The sequence below is a fragment of the Panthera tigris genome, chromosome F2, assembly GCF_018350195.1.
Source record: "Panthera tigris isolate Pti1 chromosome F2, P.tigris_Pti1_mat1.1, whole genome shotgun sequence".
Lineage (NCBI taxonomy): Eukaryota > Metazoa > Chordata > Mammalia > Carnivora > Felidae > Panthera > Panthera tigris.
The window spans coordinates 41,039,975-41,061,416 of record NC_056676.1 but is presented as its reverse complement, the minus strand read 5'-3'; the positions used below and the strand labels follow the sequence as shown (position 1 = coordinate 41,061,416).

At 36.1% G+C, this 21,442-nt stretch overlaps 1 protein-coding gene across 8 annotated transcripts in view; it reads right to left on the bottom strand.

Moving 5' to 3' along the window:
- Positions 1-540: 540 nt before the first annotated feature.
- Positions 541-21,442, bottom strand: part of DPY19L4 (dpy-19 like 4) — a 73,408-nt gene continuing 52,506 nt past the window's right edge. For 7 of the 8 annotated variants that reach the window (XM_042973016.1, XM_042973010.1, XM_042973012.1 and 4 more), the window contains 6 exons: positions 21,207-21,327; positions 18,633-18,689; positions 14,527-14,609; positions 10,454-10,586; positions 3,304-3,462; positions 541-3,043 (listed from right to left, as the gene is read on the bottom strand). In XM_042973016.1, the coding sequence (XP_042828950.1) occupies positions 2,879-3,043; positions 3,304-3,462; positions 10,454-10,586; positions 14,527-14,609; positions 18,633-18,689; positions 21,207-21,327 (718 nt within the window). In that variant the 3' untranslated portion in view covers positions 541-2,878. Of the gene's footprint in view, positions 3,044-3,303; positions 3,463-10,453; positions 10,587-12,265; positions 12,315-14,526; positions 14,610-18,632; positions 18,690-21,206; positions 21,328-21,442 lie in introns of those variants that run through there. The other variant, XM_042973017.1, reaches the window with a different exon arrangement.

The window sequence follows — 21,442 nt, the reverse complement described above, 5'->3', positions numbered from 1 at the left end:
TCAAGAAATTAAGAACCTATTTTTTTAAAGCCTATTTTCCAGCCCCAACTTGGAACACACTTTGACCTCCATTTCTGCTTTTCCTTAAACCAATCTGGAGTGTATGGAAGAGTGCCACAACATTGAGGCTCTGCGCAGTTTGGGTTAATGTTCTGAAAAAATATGCTGTCCATATACACAAAAAGTAATGAAGAAAACAGTCAGTTCTAAAGTATAATGCATACTTCCTAGGCTGTAAAACCCCACCAGTCTAACAAAAAGCACCAAGATGCCAAAGTGGGAAAAAATATAAACCAGCACAGAGTCAGTATCATAAACCATATCAATTAAGTTTTATTTGTTAGACTGTTTGGCATTTGGGAAGCTAAATAAATTAATTTAGCAGGCTAAAAATCCCATCGCTACCCTTACCAAAGATTTGCTTATTAACGAATTAAAGTCAATACTAAAAATAGCCTAGTGAGGAATTTTTCTCTGTGCTTAATGATGAGGAAACAGATACGAAATTATAGAAAAAAGTAGATAATATTTTTTGAAAATAAAAAGTAAAGAGAAATAAAGAAGTTAAGGCACTTATTTCCATGGTTTTGCAACATCAAGGGCAAAGTATGTTTTGTATTTCTTTGAGAAATTCCTTTCATCCTAAAACTGTAAACTTTGCTCCTTTCATAGGTTTTTATAACCTATGAAAATCTAACAACTGTAAGTTACCCAAATGGAATTACTTACAGAACTTTTGATCAGTTTTTACCCTACAAATAAGCAAGGAAATTAATAAAATGTTCCTCAAAGTTTCCTACTACTAGTTTTAACTATAATTAAAATAGAAGCTAATCTCTTGTATCCAATATTATTACTTCTATAATAAAGCTCACATTTTCCTTTTCAACTGATGCTGAATGAACAACTTATCATTTAAAAAATTAAATTAAAAGCTTCTCCAAATCAATTTTATTTAAGAAATAAATAAATTTGCTTTGGCAGAAGCAAAAGCAACTCACTAATATGTTTATGTCAAAAGCCAAAACAAAGTAAAAAAACACACATCAAAATGAATTCAGCATATTTGATAATATAAATCAATACAAATTCAATTAAATATTTCACGCTACATAGGTTATTCTATTTCCCTTTCAACATATGCAAGCTAACCCTGAAGTTACATTGTTTTACATGCTCTAATCACAAGGACTACCAGGTGACCCTTTGCTATGTACTTAGGTAACCAGAGTAATATTTTCATAAGGCTTGAAGTTCAGTACTAATGACTCACTATTAAGACGTGCAGAGAACCTGAAATGCCCTGCCTTGAAATATGTTAATTGTCAAAAATTATATAAAAGCATGAAATGAGAACCAAATAAAACTAGTACACCAGATATATGACACTGCCATCAAACAATTAATTCTGAAGCTCTAAAAAAGCAAAGCATCCTCAAGCTAGTCTAAGAGTGCATGTGCTTTTGCACTTAAAAAAAAAAAAAAAAAAAAAAGCCCCACATATATATACCCGAAAATAAGGATAATGAAAAGATGCTCCCTTCTAAAGTAGTAATTCAGAGTATTGAAACTGCAATTTTTACAACACTCTAACAAGTGAAAATTTTAAAAATCTATTCACTAAACATATGCATAAGGTAAAACTAAACATGCATCCCATCTTATTAAAATGATACATCTATCCTGAATCTCTTTATATGCCCCAATGAATCATTTAAGAATTTCTTTTAATAAATGATTAAAAATACAAAAACATTTAACCTAAAGGAACGTAGCATTTAGACTGTGAAACTGTGTTGTGAATTTTATTAGAATTGTCATTTTGTTCTTAATGTTGAAGACTGTACTATAGTTTCATAAATAACAGCATTTGTGTTTTATGGTAAACATATCTGCATGCAGAAGTATGTTTAATAGCCTCTGCCCCATCTCAGGAAATTGTTCGTTTTAGTGTTGTCATTTTAGTCATTAATATCAGAATATTCTCATTCTGATAAAAACTTAATTTTTTATTTAATACGTCAGTAGAAAATATGTGAATAGACTGTATACCCCATTGTACCCCTTTAAAAACCTGAACATTCTTTTAAATGTTTCAAAAAATATTTAGGTAACAAGAGTTACACTGTTTTATCATGATTAAATTGGTATTAAATTTATGGGTATAAGTGAAAAAAGCTAACCACTTAATAGTCATAAAATAATAAAATGCAATATTGTGTCCTCTATATTACTAAGAAAGTGCACATTTATATAAGCAGCAGGTGAGGAGAGCAGTATCATGGAAAATCTGGATATATCTTTATATATATCCTTCAAAATCATGTTCCTTTACACAATTTACACATTTTAATTTAAATGTCACATATTTTCAGCTAACATTTAAATTAATTTTTATTGTAATATTTCAATTCTATTATAAACCATGAAATACCTTCAGAAACTGCCTCAAGGGTAAGAAGAGTTCTTTCCTTCTAGTCTATAATTATGACATTAAATGGTATATTTATTAAATGTTATGTCTGAGAAATATACTCTGACCTTGAACATATTCAAATTCAAGACCTATGTTATGACAGAATGAAGATTTATGAGGGCAATTTTATAATAATTGAAAAGATAAAGTATTCAAAGACCATGTAATGATAAGGAAAACACCTGACTGGAATATTGTGGCAGATTTGACATTTTACCAAAGGACAGTAATGCTTGATGTTCTATTCTCGCAGAACTCTGGATCCAGTTAACAGCAGGAGGGGAAAAGCAGCAGCAACATTTCAAATGTCCATCCTCTGATTTCCAAAAGACACCATGTAAGTAGAAGAAAATCACATTTTACTTCAAGTGATATGTCTTTGAAATGAAGACTCTGCTATTTTCAAGACTGAAAGGATATCACAGTGTTGATTTTATATACAAAGTAGGATCTGTTCCAGTATACTCTAGTGAAGTAATTCACATATGGAGAATAGTTAATTTTGACTTCATGACAAAATCGCCCATATTTTGAATAGGTCAACTTGTCACCTTCTTCGCAAACCACCTGTCAAAAGGTATGAAACACCATATTAAAAAGTGTCAGGTCACGATCTCACAGTTTGTGAGTTTGAGCCCTGCATTGGGCTCTGCGCTGATGGCGTGAAACCTGCTTGGGATTTTGTCTCTCCTCTCTGCCCCTCCCCCGCTTGGGCGTGCTTGCTCTCTCTTTCAAAATAAAAAAATAAACTTTAAAAAGAGTAAGATTAAACTAAACTAAAAAGTCATTTTTGTCAAAAATATTTAACTTTTCAAATGATTACTTACGTGGCCATTTGCAATGTCTAATAAATCTTTAACCCTACAGCCTCTCATGGTTCCCACCTCATTGCAGATAGCATCCTCTACAATTAGGTAATTAGCCTTGTAGGATGTCAGTATTTTATAAATATCTTCAGCAGATCGCTTTGAATAGATTTGATAGATCTGGAAGAATATAATTAAAACAGTGATGTCAAAACATTTAAAATGTATTATTTGAAACTACACATTGAGCATCTACTATTATTTGGTATAAAGCACTATCTATGGAAAATAAAGATATTCACTAAGCCTTGATTCCTGCCCTTAGGAAGCTTATATTCATAATTCATTCACTTGCCACTGAATATCTTCTCTGGAGAAATGTCCATTCAAGTCCTTTGGCCATTTCCCCCCAGCTTTATTGAAATATAAGTGACATACAATGTTGTGCAAGTTGAAGGTGTATAACCTGTGGATTTGACCCACTTAAATATTGCAAAATGATTACCATTACAACATTAGCTGCCACCTCCACTGTGTCACATAATTACCATTTCTTTTTTCTGGTGAGAACATTTAAGATTTACTCTCTCAGCAACTTTCAAGTATGTAATATAGTATTATTAACTATAATCACCATACTGTAACATCAGATCCCCAGAACTTATTCATCTCATGACTGGAAGTTTGTACACTTTGACCAACAACTCCTCCTTCCCCTACCCTCTAGCCTCTGGTAACCACCACTCTACTCTCTATGAGTTTGGCTTGTTTAGATTCCATATGTAAATGATAATCAGAGTATTTGTCTTTATCTGACTTATTTCACTTAGCAATGGGCTTTGCCCATTTCTTAACTGACTTGTCTTTTTATTATTGAATTATAATAGTTCCTTTAATCTTATACCACATACAGTGTATTTTATACTCACTTATACATGAAATAAAGTTAGTAAGGTTAAACATAGTTTGACCACTGTTACAAAATACTAAATAAACAAGAATGCTTAAAACTCCTGTCTTGATTCCATGGTATTTTCCATTACAATTTTGCTGAACTTATAAGATAATAAGTTCTGGATCTATTAAATAATAAGCTTGTTCAGTTTTTCTGAGATGCTAACATTGGACTAGCTCTTGTTACAAAATACAAAATAACAGAATCACAAATGTTAGGCCAAAAGTATCACATGCTATTGTCCTGGAAATACTGAGATTTGATATCTAGATTGGACAAGATCCCAACCTATTTGATACTCAGCAGCCACCTCCTACATGTTATGATTGCTGTCATTCCAGCACCTTCAGGTCCAATGTCCACCAATATGATAGAGGTACTTACTGATATTCCGTGGTACACAGAATGTTAATAAATGCTTCTCTTTGCTAAATAGGTTTCAATGGGAATATTTCTATCCAGCCTATATCTATTTATTGTTTTCCACATACATTTTTTACTTTTAAATTTTAAGAAGCTGTAACACACTCATGGGGCATTAAAAAAAAAAATACTTCTAGGGGCGCCTGGGTGGTTCAGTTGGTTAAGCGTCTGCTTGATTTCAGCTTAGGTCATGATCTCTTGGTTTGTGAGGTAGAGCCCCACATTGGGTTCTGTGCAGACAGCATGGAGCCTGCTTGGGATTCTCTTTCTCCCTCTCTCTGCCCCTCCCCACCCCCATAATCTCTCTCTCTCTCTCAAAATAAATAAATAAACATTTTTTAAACATACACACAAGAAAACCACTTCTATGCAATGGCAACAACACAGGGTTTCTCGATCTAAGTACTATTGACATTTTGGGCTAGAGAATTCTTTGTTGGGACAGAGGATGACTGTTCTGTGTAGTGCTGGATGTTCAGCAGTATTCCTGGTTCCTACCCACTAGATGCCTGAAGAATTCCTCCTACAGTTGTGACAATCAATATGTCTCCAGACATTGCCAAATGTCCCTTAGGAGCATAATAGTCTCAGGTTTGAGAATTACTGGCCTAGGAATTATACAAAGATTAGTCACAGGTCATGAATTATAGATAGAATGCAATTCAAATGATATGGTCTCATTTATGGAGTCTGATTTGAATTTCAGTTTAACAACAAATTTATTCAGTCAGTACTTGCTGTGCACTAGACAGCAAAGAGAAAGACAAAGTTTTGAAAAGAAACATGGTTCCTATTCTCATAGTTAAGTCACATAAAACATAAAACTCTAAAGTGTTTAAATTTAACTAGAACCTAATTAAAAGTCTGACCTAATTATAAGTGATTCTGAAATTCTGTATTAGGAAAAGACCAATCATAACACAACAAAAAAACGAAAAAAAAAAAAAAAAGTTCAGGAATATGCTATATACATCTACATTCTAGGCGACTGTACCTTTTCAAAATGCAGCAAATACTAGACAAAGGCAGCTGTTGTCTCTCAGGTAAATCACACCCAGATAGATCTCCTCATCTCTGAACTCTCCCCTGCTTCAATCTGTTCTTTCTGCTGTGACCATAATTAACTCTCTAAAATAGATCTAAGCATTCCATTCCCAGGCTTATTAAAGGTCTCTGATAACTCCCAAATGCCTCAAGGGTAAGTCTAAATCCTTCAGCACGACATTCCAGGTCCTTTAGAATTTGGCCCTAGTTTATTTTTTTAGTTTCATGGCTATACAAATTTCATGGCTCATGTCATTTTTCATCCTGGAATCAATGCATTCTTTTTCCAACCATGTTTCTACTAGTCCTTCAAAGCCCAGATCAAGCCAATGTCTTTTATGAAGACTTGGATTTGTAGAGGCAGAATGGATTGTTCCTGCCTTTTTTTTTTTTTTTTAAAGAAGGCTCCATGCCTAATGTGGAGCTTGACCTCACGACCCTGAGGTCAAGAGTCACATGTTCTACAGACTGAGCCAGACAGGTGCCCCAATTATTCCTGCTTTTGCGCTCCTCTTTGTACTTTCTATGTTTCTATGTGTGTGCATATACAATTTAATAGTAAATCAGAACATAATAACTAATATTTAAGTCTTACTATGTTTCAGGCATAGTGCATTATCTCATTTAATTGCTAAATAGGTTTCAATGGAAATATTTCTATCCAGCCTGTATCTATTTATTGTTTTTCACATACATTTTTTACTTACTTTAAATTTTAAGAAGCTGTAACACACTCATGGGGCATTAAAAAAAAAATACTTCTAGGGGAGGCTGGGTGGCTCAGTAAGTTAAGCATCTGACTTTGGCTCAGGTCATGATCTCACAGCTAGTGGGTTCGAGCCCCACATCAGGTTTTGTACTGACAGCTCAGAGCTTGGAACCTGCTTCAGATTCTGTGTCTCCCTCTCTCTGCCCCTCCCCGGCTCATTATCTATCCCTCTCTCAAAAATAAGTAAACATTAAAAAAAATTTTTTTTAATTAAAAAAAAAGAAATGCCAGGGACCTTGTCTCCACCCCACCTTTAAAATTTTTTTTCTGTATTAGGGCACCTGGGTGGCTCACTCATTTAAGCATCCCGACTCACAACCAGAAGGTAAGAACTTATTATAATAACCAGATTCAGAAATTTGCTCAAAATTGAAGAAATTAAAGAAAACACAAATAAAAGGAAAGATATTCTGTGCTCATGAACTGGAAGAATGTTAAAACGTCCATACCACTTAAAGCCACCTACAGATTCAGTGCAATTCCTATCAAAATTCCAATGGCATTTTTCATAGAAATAGAACAAACAATCCTAAAATCTGTATAGAACCACAAAAGACCCTGAATAGTCAGAGCAATCTTGAGAAAAAACAAAGCTGGAAGAATCATGCTTCCTAACTACAAACTATATGACAAAGCTATAGTAATCCAAACAGTATGGTATCAGGATAAAAACAGACATATGGGGCACCTGGGTGGCTGAGTCGGTTAAGTGTCCAACTCTTGATCTCAGCTCAGGTCATGATCTCACAATTCATGAAATTGACTGTGCTGACAGTGCGGAGGCTGCTTAGGGTTCTCTCTCCCTCTACCCCTCCCCCACCCTCTCTCAAAATAAATAAATAAACTTTAAAAACAAAAACAGATACATAGATCAGTGGAAGGAAACAGCCCAGAAATAAACCCACACATACACAGTCAATTAATTTACAACAGAGGAGTCAAAACAATACAATGGGAAAAGGACAATCTCTTCAATAAATGATGTCAGAAAACTGCACAGCCACACGCAAAAGAATGAAACTGCACTACTATCGTACAGCACACACAAAACTTAACTCAAATGGATTAAAGACTTGAATGTAAGACCTGAAACCATAAAACTTCTAGAAGGAAACACAGGTGATAAGCTCTTTGATAATGGTCTTGGCGATTATTTTTTTGGATTTGACAGCAAAAGTGGAGGCAACAAAAGCAAAAATAAACAATTGGGATTACATCAAACTAAAAAACTTCTGCACAGCAAAGAAAACCATCAACAAAATGAAGAGGCAACCTACTGAATGGGAGAAAATATTTGCAAAACACATATCTGATAAGAGGTTAACACCCAAATTATATAAAGAGCTCATACAGCTCAATAAGAGAAAAAAAATCTGATTAAAAAGTGGGCAAATTATCTACATAGACATTGTTCCAAAATAGACATACAGATGGCAAACAGGTACATGAAAGGTGCTCAACATCATTCACCATCACAGAGATGCAAATCAAAACCGTAAAGAGATATTACCTCACAGCTGTTAGAATGGGTACTATCAAAAAGGCAAGAAATGAGAAATGCTGGCGAGAATGTGGAGAAAAGGGAACCCTTGTACTGGGGATGGGAAGGTAAAGTGATACAGCCACTATGGAAAACAGTATGAAGCGTTCATCAAGAACTTAAAAATGAAACTACCATATCATCCAAAAATTCCACTTCTGGGTATTTATCCAAAGGAAATGGAAACACTAATTCAAAGAGATATATGCACATCCATGTTTACTGCAGCATTATTTATAAAAGCCAACATATGGAAACAACCTGAATGTCCATCAGTGGATGAATAGATAAAATGTAGTATATGCGTGTGTGTGTATTTATAAATAGGAAATTATTCAGCCATAAGAAAGGATGAAATCTTGCCATTTGCAACAATATGGATGACCTTGGGATGCCTCGCTGGCTCAGTCAGAAGAACATGTGTCTCTTGATCTTGGGGGTATGAATTCGGGCCCCAGACTGGGTGTAGAGATTAGTACTTAAATGAATAAAGCTTAAACACACACACACACACACACACACACACACACACACACGGATGGACCTTGAGGATATTATACTAAGTGAAGTAAGTCACACAGAAGGGCAAATACTGTAGGATCTCACTTATATGTGGAATCTGAAAGCAAAACCAAAACCAACCAAACTCACAGATACAGAGAACAGACTGGTGGTTGCCAGAGGTGGGGGTGGGAGGTGGGTAAAATGGGTGAAGGGAGTCAAAAGCTACAAACTTCCAGTTATAAAATGTATGTCATAGAGACCTAATGTAGAGCATAGTGACATAGTTAGTAACACCGTACTGCACATTTAAAAGGTGCTAAGAAAGTAGATCTTAAAAGTTCTTATCATGAGAAAAAATTTTTTATAGCTATGTATGTTGATGGATGTTAACTGGACTTAATGTGGTAATCATTTTGTAATATATACAAATATCAAATCATTACATCGTACACATGAAATTAATATAATGTTATATGTCAATTACACCTCAATTATTTATTTATTGTAAAAATTTTTTAACCATATTTTTTAAGGTTTTTTTATTTTGAGAGAGAGTGAGAGAGCAGGGGAGGGGCATAGAGAGAGGGGCACAGGGGATCTGAAGTAGCTTTGTGTTGACAGCAGAGAGTCCAATGTGGGGCCTGAACTTACAAACTGTGAAATCATGGCCTGAGCTGAGTCAGACACTTAACTGACTCAACCACTCAGGCACACCTATACCTCAATTTTTTTAAAAAGGCATTGTGTGGGGCGCCTGGGTGATTCAGTCGGTTCAACATCCGACATCAGCTTAGGTCATGATCTCATGGTTTGTGAGTTAGAGCCCTGCATGGGGGACTGCGCTGACAGTTCAGAGCCTGGAGCCTGCTTCAGATTCTGTGTCTCCTTCTTTCTCTGCCCCTCCCCCACTCATGCTCTGTATCTCTCTGTTCTCAGAAATGAATAAACATTAAAAAAAAATTTTTTTTAAATAAAACAGGAATTGTGGAAATACAAAAAAAAGGGGGGGCGGTGGTTCCTGGCTGGCTCAGTTGGTAAAGCATATGACTCTTGATCTCAGGGTTTTAAGTTTGAGCCCCAAGATAGGTGTAGAGATCAGAAGTGTTGAATCACTACATTGTACACTTAAAACTAACATTACACCGTATGTTAACTAACTGGAATTTAAATAAAAACTTAAAAAATAATCTTAAAAAAAAAGGAAAACAAACTTGTTCAAGGTCACAGAGCTAGCACATGGCAAGAGTAGCATTTGAATCCAGGTATTCTAATTCCAGAGTCGTCTTCTTACAGTTTAAATTCTATATTGCTATATTACCTCCTTAGCTTACAGCATACTTAAAAACTACATAAAATTCTCTCAAACTGAAAAACAGAATATTTGGAATTTAGGTTCAGTTGGTCACTGCTTCCAGATATGAAGTTAACATTTACATCTGGACCAGTCAAAATAATACATTCTATTGTATTATTAGATATTGTAATGTTATACTAAGTTATTAATAACAGCCCATACTGAAAAATAAACCACAGTGAGACAGAACTTTAGCTTGGAAATACAAAGTGTATCAAGACATTAACTGACAGTCTGCCTGCCTTCGGTAATTTGATTCAGAACAATCATATTTTCCAAAGAATGTTTCTCTTTGTGAAATATTACAGATGAATTCCCTTGAAACTTTGTGGAAAATTAAATGTTTCTCCTAGAAACTTATCAATACCATTCATAAAATAAAGAACTTAGTATTTTAATTTTGGCTCTACTCTTGGTTAAATATATTACACAGCTTTTCAAAGACTAATGCTAATAATCAACTCTTTCTAAAATTGTTTGGATTTTCCTAGCTAACCAGGAACACATGCATCATTACAGAGCTATACTAAAATAGAAGAGGGATGTTTAAAAGATTTAAATGTGTAATCTAAAATGCCTTACATTTTCATTTCTCTTGAGAAGATCATCATCATTGTAAAGAGGTAAGCTGGTCACCATCCATCCCGTGCATAATTTAATCGCACCCATTAACTGTGGACTCCCTGCAAACACAGCTGCAACTGGAGCTTGCCTTCTGTAAAGAAACATAAAGATTTACACACTGAGAAGGTAAGTGTACTATTTAGATCAATGATTTATATCAACTATGAAACAGCAGGCAACTCAATCATGTATTGTATACTTGAATTTCTATATCAGCATTTGTTTCATTTATGAATTCAAAAAAAATAAGCACCTACTACGTGCCAGGAACTATTTTGAATGCTGAAAAATGGAAAAAAAATTTTAAGTTTTATTTTCATTTTTAAATTTATTTTGAGAGAGTGAGAAAGAACTTGAGAGCAAGTGGGGGTGAGGCAGAGAGACAGGAAGAGAGAGAATCCCAAGCAGACTCCATGCTGTCTGTGCAGAGCCTGACATGGGGCTCAATCCCATGAACCATGAGATCATGACCTGAGCCAAAATGAAGAGTCGGGATGCTTAAATGAGTGAGCCACCCAGGTGCCCTAACACAGAAAAAAAATTTAAAGGTGGGGTGGAGACAAGGTCCCTGGCATTTCTTTTTTTTTAATTAAAAAAACATTTTTTTTAATGTTTACTTATTTTTGAGAGAGGGATAGATAATGAGCCGGGGAGGGGCAGAGAGAGGGAGACACAGAATCTGAAGCAGGTTCCAAGCTCTGAGTTGTCAGCACAAAACCTGATGCGGGGCTCAAACGCATGAGCTATGAGATCATGACCTGAGCCAAAGTCAGACACTTAACCGACTGAGCCACCCAGGCACCCCAAGGTTCCTGGCTTTTGAGAGAGATGGGAAGGATATAGGCCAGGTGGTAATACTACTACTAAAAAATAATGCAGGGTATATATGATGACAGGAATTTACTACTTTATATAGTGTAATCAATTCAATGGTGACAGTGTGAATTCTCAAATTTATCCTTCTGAAAATATTAACCACCACAACCCAAATCTTTCCCAATCCATCCATCTCCTGCTTCTTCCCTACGTTTACCATGTACCTGTCTGCAGATAACACATGTAGGACTTCTCCACTTTGAACGATGATCCAAAGCCCCAGAAAGATGCCACTTACAAGACTAGGAAACCTAAAAGCAGATCCCAAAGGGTTGCTCCAATGTCTTCACTAACCAATCCAACCAATTCAACATTCAGCATCCACTTACTACACGCCAGAGTCAATGCCAAGCTCTGGAAATAAAAGATGGCACACAGCCACTGTCTTCAGGGAGCACCCAGTAATGGGGAAACAAACATGAAACAGGATGATTATACCACAGTAATATATAGAACTGCCTGATGTACAATGTCCAATGTTCAAGCCCCTATGCTTAAAAATAATGTGATAAATCACACACCCAGATTTAACTTCATCTTTTGTTAATGACAATGCAAAGCTATATAGTCAGTGTCCTACAATGGTAATCACAATTCACAAAAAATATTAATAGGCAATAAAGGTGATCTAAAGAAAACAATTTTTATACATATGAAATGTGTATTTACAGTAACAAAACCTTGTAATAACACCAATTTTCATTTCTATAAACCTATTCCTCATTTATAAAAACATTTTTGTCTCCCCCCCCATATTTTCCTGTTTTTTGATAGTGTTTCATTTTTTCATGTTTTATTTTCTCCTTCTATGTCTTAAACATTTTTCAGTGTAGTTATTTCATAGTGTCTACCCACAGGGTAGACTAGTTGTAAAATGGCTGCAATGATTCTTACCTCATACCTATGCTCTCAGAGCAAACAGTGGTCCTGGTCATGTGACTCGCTTTGGCCAACAGAACAGAAACATAATGTGAGCAGAAACTTTTAAAATGTTTGACATTGAGATTTTTCCTCTCTTGCTACTCTTAAGAACTCTATAACCACTATCTTCTAAATGAGCCCAGGCTACCTGAGCTGGATAATGAGAGGCCTGTGGCCAAGTCAATTCCATTCCCCCAGGTGATACCTACCCAACCTTTAGACATGTGAGAGAGGCCATGCCTGACCACTCAGTCCCAGAGCAGCTAGCCCAGACCAGAAGACTCTTCCCCACCCCCCACTCACTGACTGCCAAAATAGTGAAAAATAAGAAATGTTTATTATTTGCAGCCACTAACTTTTGTGGTAGTCTATTATGCAGCAGAAACCAACTCACATAAATTTTATTATCAGAAATTTCTAGAGCTCTGGAGCACATGGCTGGCATAGTCAGAAGAGCATGTGACTCTTGATGTCAGGGTCATATTGGGTATAGAGTTTACTTCAGTAAGTAAGTAAATAAACTAAAAAAAAAAAAAGAAAGAAAAAGAAAAATTGTTAGAGATCTAATTCTGCTGTTTATCACAAACAACAGCTGATCTCAGTGTGTTAGACTGTTTTGTCATGTGTTTTTTAATTTTAGAGCTCATCTTCATGAAGTCCTATTTGTGGAAACCTGTGTAGCCTGGGTTGAGAATATATCACACACTCTAAACCACACAGGACCACTTTTTATGATAATTTTTTGACTGGGGGTTTCTTGGATTAGACAAGTATAATTTCAAACTGCAAACCTGTGTGAATTCAGATCCACTGCCGCAAATTCAGAGGAGAGACTTTTGTTTGACTAATAGCTGAGGCCAAGGAAGATATGCTTTCCCTACTACTGGATGGCTATTTTGTGGGTCTATTCTATCACTGATAGTGTAGTCCTCTGAGTGTCCCTTAGTCATATGTGTGTGTTGAGAGAGGGAAAACAGGGTCTCAATTGCAATTCCCTGTATCCATAGGCCAAAGACCATATCTTCTGTCCTGTGTGGGTTTTAACATACGCATGGCTATTAGGGGCGCCTGGATGGCTCAGTCAGTTGAGTGGCCGGCTTCGGTTCAGATTCATGATCTCACGGTCCGTAGATTTGAGCCCCGGGTTGGGCTCTGAGCTGGCAGCTTGGAGCCTGGAACCTGCTTTGGATTCTGTGTCTCCCTCTCTCTCTGTTCCTTCCCTGCTCACATTCTGTCTCTCTCTCTCTCAAAAATAAATAAAGATTAAAAAATTTAAAAATATATAAAATAAAATATGTATGGCTATTAAAATTAAAATCTTAAATTTTGGTAAACTTCGTTAACAAGACTAGCAGTCCACCACTTATCCAACCCAGGGTAAAAGAAACAACCTCTTGACTATCTAAATAAAGGAATATTTGTTTCTTTATATTCTACATTTCTAGGTGTAGCATAGAAAGAGTCTCAAATCTCAAACTTATCAATGCTATATATATTAGCTTTTTATTTCTTTAAGTAAGGGGCTTGAACTCACAATCCAGAGATCAAGAATCACATGCTCTTTTTTTTAAAGTTTATTTATTTATTTTTGAGAGAGAGAGTGCGCACGCTTGTGAGCAGGGGAGCAGCAGAGAGAGAATCCCAAGCAGGCTCTGTGCTGTCAGTGCAGAACCCAACACTGGGCTCAATCTCATGACTGTGAGATCATGAACTGAGCTGAAATCAAGAGTCAGACACTTAACTGACTGAGCCACCCACGCGCCCTGAGTCACATGCTCTGACTGAGCTAGCCAGGTGCCCCTGAATGCTACTTTCTTTTTTTTTAAGTTTATTTTTGAGACGGAGAGCGAACGTGCACACATGAACAGGGGAGGGGCAGAAAGAGAGAGGGAGCCAGAGAATCCCAAGCAGGCTCCAAACTGTAAGCGCAGAGCCCAATAGCAGGGCTCGAACCCACAAACCATGAGACCATGACCGGAGCTGAAATCAAGAGTCAAATGCTTAACCATCTAAGCTACCCAGGTGACCTAATGCTGTATTTCCAATGGAGAGAAGTTCAATTAGAAAATCAGAATTATAAGTCAATCAAAAACTAAATATCCCTAAAAGCATGGGGCAAAATTCCAAGTTTTATGAGAACAATTTGGAAAAGGATTAATTTATTATTTCCCCTGAATTGATGAGATAGCATGCAACAATTGTTTAACAAAAGTGTTAAGCAGTTCAATTCTTACTTTATCCAGGTCATAAGTTCCACTGTATCTGGGTCATAAAATTCTTGTAGTTCCATTAGTTCTGTCATTAATCTTGGAAAAAACTAAAATGCAAAACAAAATTCCCAAAAAGTATGTGTAAGTATCCAAAAAGTTCAAAACTGCTCCAGAGTATTTACTACGAGACTAACGTAAGACAAACAATATTATAACATCATTCTCATGGAAAAAATATCATGGATCTTTTTACTTTCTTTCAGTGAGCTGCTCATTCTTCTCAGTCCAAATAATCTAAATAATCTATTTTATGGTTAATTTACTGCCTAGACTCAATAGTTTTATCATTACCAAACAATCATCAGTTTCATCTTTCAGGAACACACAATTAATTTAACAGGTTTATTGGCAATTAGTTTCGTGTTATACTACAATAAAGGATTTATATTATTTTATAAATATTCATATTTTGGAGTTGCCAAAACACTTTTTTTTTTAATTCCAGTGTAGTTAACATACAGTATTATATTCATTTCAGGTGTACAATATACTGTTTAAACAATTCCCTATATTACTCAGTGCTCATCAAGATAAGTGCATGTGTGTGTATTATATATATAATATATATATTATATATATATATTACATATACACACACACACACCATATCTTCTTTAGCCAATCATATATCAATGGACAATTCCCTATATTACTCAGTGCTCATCAAGATAAGTGTGTGTGTATATTATACATATATATTATTATATATAATACACACACACACACACACACACACACACCATATCTTCTTTAGCCATTCATCTATCAATGGACACTTAGGCTGTTTCCATAATTTAGCTATTGTAAATAATGCTACAATAAACATAGGGGTGCATGTATCACTCTGAATTAGTGTTTTTGTATTCTTTGGGTAAATAGCTGGTAGTGCAATTGCTGGATCATAAGGTAGTTCTATTTTTAATTATTTGAGGAACCTCTATACTGTCTTCCACAGTGGCTGTACAATTTGCATTCCCACAAACAGTGCATGAGTGTTTCTATTTCTCCATATCCTCACTAACACTTGGTTTTTTATTTTTGGTTTTTTAGTTGTTTTTTTTTTTATGTTTATTCATTTTTGAAAGACAGAGAGAGAACACAAGCAGGGGTGGGGCAGAGAGAGAGGGACACACAATCTGAAGCAGCACAGAGCCCGATGCGGGGCTCGAACTCACGAACGGTGAGATCATGACCTGAGCCAAAGCCAGACGTTCAACCGACTGAGCCACCCAGGCGCCCCTTTAGTTTTTTTTTAAGTTTATTTATTTACATTGAGAGAGAGAGAGAGAAAGAGAGAGAGAGAGAGAGAGAGAGAGAGAGAGAGAGAGAGAGAGAGAGAGAGAAAGGCAGAGAGAGAATCCTAAACAGGCTCTGCACTGTCAGTGTGGAGCCCAATGTGGAGCTCAAACTCACAAACCGTGAGATCCAGACCTGAGCAGAAGAGTCATGCGCTCAACCGACTGAGCCAACCAGGTGTCTCTGTAATTTTTATTTTAGCTCTTCTGACCAGTGTGAGATGGTATCTCATTATGGTTTTGATTTGCATTTTTCTGATGATGAGTGATGCTAAGCATCTTTTCACGTGTCTATTAGCCATCTGTATATCTTCTTTGGAGAATTATGTCTTCTGCCCATTTTTAAATTGGATTATTTGTTTTTTAGGTGTTGAGTTGTATCAGTTCTTTATATATTTTGGATACGAACCCCTTATCAGATATGTCATTTGCAAACGTCTTCTCCCATTCAGTAGATTGTCCTTTTGTTTTGTTGATTGTTTCTTTTGCTGTTCAGAAGCTCGCTATTTTGGTGTAGTCCCAAATAATTTATTTTTACTTTTGTTTCCTTTGTCTCAGGAAACATACCTAGAAAAATGTTGCTATGGCCAATGTCAGAGTAATTAATGCTTGTGTTCTCTTCTAGGATTTTTATGATTTCGGGTCTCACATTTAGGTCCTCAGTCCATTTTGAGTTTATTTTTGTGTCTGGTGTAAGAAAGTGGTCCAGTTTCATTGTATTGTATGTAGCTGTCTAGTCTTCCCAACAGCATTTGTTGAAGACTGTCCTTTTCCCATTGCATATGCTTGCCTCCTTTGTTGAAGATTAATTGACCATAAAATTGTAGATTTATTTCTAGGCTTTCTATTCTGTTCCATTGATCTATGCGTTTATTTTTGTGCCAGTACCATACTGTTTTGATTACTATAGCTATGTAATATAACTTGAAGTCTGGGGTCATGATACTTTCAGTTTTGCTTTCCAAGATTGCTTTGGCTATTTGGGGTCTTTTTTGGTTCCATACAAATTTTAGGAATGTCTGTTCTAATTCTACTGGTATTTTGATACAGATTGCATTAATTGTGTAGATTGCTTTGGGTAATATAGACATTTTAACAATATTTGTTCTTGTTTTTTTTTTAATAAGTTTATTTTTATTTTGAGAGAGATAGAGCCAAGCAGGGGAGGGACACAGAAAGAGAAAGAGAGAGAAAGAGAGAGAAAGAGAGAGAGAGAGAGAGAGAGAGAGAGAGAGAGAGAGAGAGAGAGAGAGAGAATATCTCACACAGGCTTTATGCCATCAGCGCAGAGCCTGATGCGCCCCACTGAGCCGCCCAGGTGCCCCCAATATTTGTTTGTCTAATCCATGAGCATGTGACATCTTTCCATTTCTTTGTGTTGTCTTCAATTTCTTTCATCAGGTTTTATCGTTTTCAGAGTACAGATCTTTCATCTCTTTGGTTAGGTTTATTCCTAGGTATCTTATTATTTTTGGTACAATTGTAAATGGGATTGTTTTCTTAATTTCTTTCTGCTGTTTAACTTCTCTTTCTTTCTCATATTTATTTATTTTGAGAGAGAGAGAGAGGATGAATGAGGGAGGCTCAGACAGAGAGGAAGAGAGAGAATCCCAAGTAGGCTCCGTGCTGACAGCGAGGAGCCCAATGTGGGGCTCAATCCCACAAACCATGAGATCATGACCTGAGCTGAAATCAAGAGTTGGGACGCATAACCAACTACGCCACCCAGGTGTCCCTTTTTTTTTCATTTTCACGAATGTGAAATCATGACCTGAGCCAAATCAAGAGTCAGACACTAAACCCACTGAGCCACCCAGGTGCTCCAATAGAGTTTCCTATATATAATATCACGTCATCTGCAAATAACAAAAGTTTTACTTCTTTACCAATGTGGATGCCTTTTATTGCTTTCTTTGGTCTGACTGCTATGGACTTCTAACTTCCAGTACTATGTTGAATAAAAGTGGTGAGAGTGGATATCCTTCTTTTGGTCCTGACCTTAGAAGAATACCTCTGTTTTTCAATACTGAGTATGATGTTAGTTGTGGGTTTTTCATTACAAAATGCTTTTTAATAAAATTTTTTTTTAACATTTATTTATTTTTGAGAGAGACAGAGACAGAGTGTGAGCGGGAGAGGGGCAGAGAGAGAGAGGGAGACACAGAATCTGAAGCAGGTTCCAGGCTCTGAGTTGTCAGCACAGAGCCTGATGCAGGGCTCAAACTCATGAACCGCGAGATCATTACCTGAGCTGAAGTCGAACGCCCAAACTGACAGAGCTACCCAAGCACCCCCCAAATTGCTTTTTAATATTATCACCTATTTATTCAGTAATGTCCTTTGCCAATTATAAACTGAATTAGTAACAGAATTAGACTGTAGAAAACTGAGGGGCGCCTAGGTTTATAGGACTGAGCCCTGCGATGGGCTCCCCACTAAAGGCGTGGAGCTTGCTTGGGATTCTCTCTCTCTGTCTCCCCTATTCGCACACACATGCACATGCTCTCTCTCAAAATAAATAAATAAACATTTAAATATAAATAAATAAATAAATAAATAAATAAATAAGGAAACCACAGAAAATTGCATCATGTGGCATTCTAAAAATGTTTTAACTCTTGTATTGTGTTCCTAATGGTAAAAAATTAGGCATACTAAGAATATCACACTTTATTTGCTTAGAATAGTATCTCAATATAAATATGCTACACACATGTAAATTTATCACTACCTTGTAAAGTACATTTTCATAATATAAAAACCTGTTTTTCTTACCTCTTTCCATAAGCTGAGACCTATTATAGTGGGCACAGCCATGCTCAGAATAAGAGCCTAAAATATTAAAACAAAAATGATTGTGGATACATTTCAGAATGTACTGGAGGTACTAGACATTGACTCCATGATCAATCACAGATTCTTAGAGTTATAAAATTTCAGAGAAACTGAAGTCAATGTGGAACCTAGGTTCACAGAGTGAAATGGGTGAAGATTAATGAATTTAAGACATATTAAGCAGGAGATAAAGTGAGACATACATATTTACTATATAAATTTAAGGCAGAACAGAAAAAAGGTAACACTTATGGTAGTATTTCAAATAATAAATCAATATTTGACAATTCTGCCAGGAATTTAAGTTATGAAGAGCTTAAAAGGACACTGCACTGTGCTACCTAAACAGCTAGCAACAAAAAGGCAATGAATTAACACAAGAAAAACACCAATACATATCAATATGCAAGTATGCTAAAACAAGAACATATAAATTCCTCTGGAAAAAGACCGGCAAAACACAACATGACTATTACTAAAGATAATTATTCATCATCCCTTTGCCAAAACCTGTTCTTCCTATTGTCCTGTGTCTGTAACCCTATTTTGGTAACCCTAAAATCCACAGTCACACAAACTAGAGAACTAGGAAATATCTATGATTTCTCTCTCCATACTAATGAAGCACCAAGTCTCACTAACCTTCTTTTCTAATTTTTTTCATTCCAGTATAGCATAGTATTAAGTGAATAGACCCCAGAGTCAGAAAAACCTGGGTGTAAATCATGATTTCCACATTTATAAGCTATGTGATCTCAAGCAAGTTATTTAACCAGATTAACCCTTAGTTTCTTTGTCTATAAAATACAGACAATAAAACTTAGCTGCTAGGGCCTTTGTAAGCATTGAATAGCACATAAAGTATTTTATAACAGTACCCGACACGTGGTGAACACTCAATATATTGAAGCTTTTATCACTTCCATTCACCATGGCCAGTACCTTACCTTCTTGGCTTGAATTTGTCACCCTCAAGTCTATCCTTCAAAGAATTATAAGTGTGAACTGAGAGAAAACAGAAGACTGACTCTCTCACACTCACACATAAACATTTCAATGATTTTTCTACTGCCTATAGGATAAGACCAAGTGTTACCGCATGATATTCAAAGGCCTCCATGACCTTACACGTCTTGAATTCCCCAATCTCATTTCTTGACCACTCTTATCTCACATTTTATGTGCCAAGAAAAGTAATTATATCATGCTTTTTCTTTGCCACTGTTTTTATTCCCTTTGATTACAACATGTTCTTTGCCTATCTATGTTTATTCCTTCTACCATGAATGCCCACCCTTTCCTTCCCATCCATCCAAGTAATAATTCATCATCTTTCAAATTTCAGATTGAAAAGTCTTTGAATCCCTAACAAGACTGAATTAAGTAGCCCTACTCTGTGTTCTAACAGTACCCTGTCAATACTTCTTATTATTTTTATGAATAGGAGACTGTAATCTACCTGATGAAATTAATTTGCATTGTAAGCTCACTGCACATAGCAGGCACAGTGAAAATGTTGTATTCACACTGAAAACATACAATAGTTTGCCTGGGTGGCTCAGGTGGTTAAGCAGTTAAGTGTCCCACTCCTGATTTTGGTTCAGGTCATGATCTCACAATTTGTGGAATTGAGCCCCACATTGGGCTCTATGCTGACAGTGCAAAGCCTGCTTGGGATTCTCTCTCTCCCTCTCTCTGCCCCTCTCCTGCTCGTTCTCTCGCTCTCAAAAATTAAATTAAAAAAACAAAACCAAAAAAAAAATTTGTTTAAACAATAAAAAAGAAAACATATAATAGTTCCACATCAAATCAAGAATGATATTATAAAAATTCTTTTTTTATTTTATTTTTTAATGTTTCATTATTTATTTTTGAGAGACAGAGCACAAACAGGGGAAGGGCAGAGAGAGAGAGGGAGACACAGAATCCGAAGCAGGCTCCAGGCTCTGAGCTGCAAGCACAGAGCCTGACTGGGGGGCCAAACTCACAAACGATGAGATCATGACCTGAGCTGAAGTCAGATGCCCAACCGCTCAAAATTAGTTCTTTTTTAATAAATTTTTTAAAAGTTTATTTATTTTGAGAGAGAGAAAGAGTGCATGCAAGCAGGGGAGGGGCAGAGAGAGAGAGAGAGGGAGAGAGACAGAATACCAAGCAGGTTCCACACTGGCGGCACAAAGCCCAATGTGGGGCTTGATCTCATAAACCGTGAGGTCATGACCTGAACTGAATGAAACCAAGAGTCACACACTCAACCAACTGAACCACCCAGGTGCCCCTAAAAATTAATTCTTGATAGCCTCTAACATTATTGATTCACTCGTATTTTTACCTTCTATTTTACTTATCTGCATTTAAATCAGAAATTCTAAAAAAAATTTTTTCCCCAGGATCTCTTTTTCACTTGTAAGTCATAATATCCTTTACTCACACCATTTCAATTGTATCCAATGTAGTTTCCATTGTGTAATTGAAAGAGAAACAAGTACTTAACACAAAATAACAATGACTCACCAATAATACTGGGTGTACTGTTCGTAATCGAAGCCACTTGAAAAGTGTCATCCAAAGTTCAGGAGAACATACACCAAATGCTGCTAACATGCATACATAAGGAGTCCAGAGGTATTTCAAGCTAGAAAAGAATGGGAGTCACATATCAGATATCCCATGAACATCATTACTATCTAATTTCTCTTTTTTTAAAGATTTCATTTTTTTAAGTAATTTCTGCACCCAATGTGGGGTTC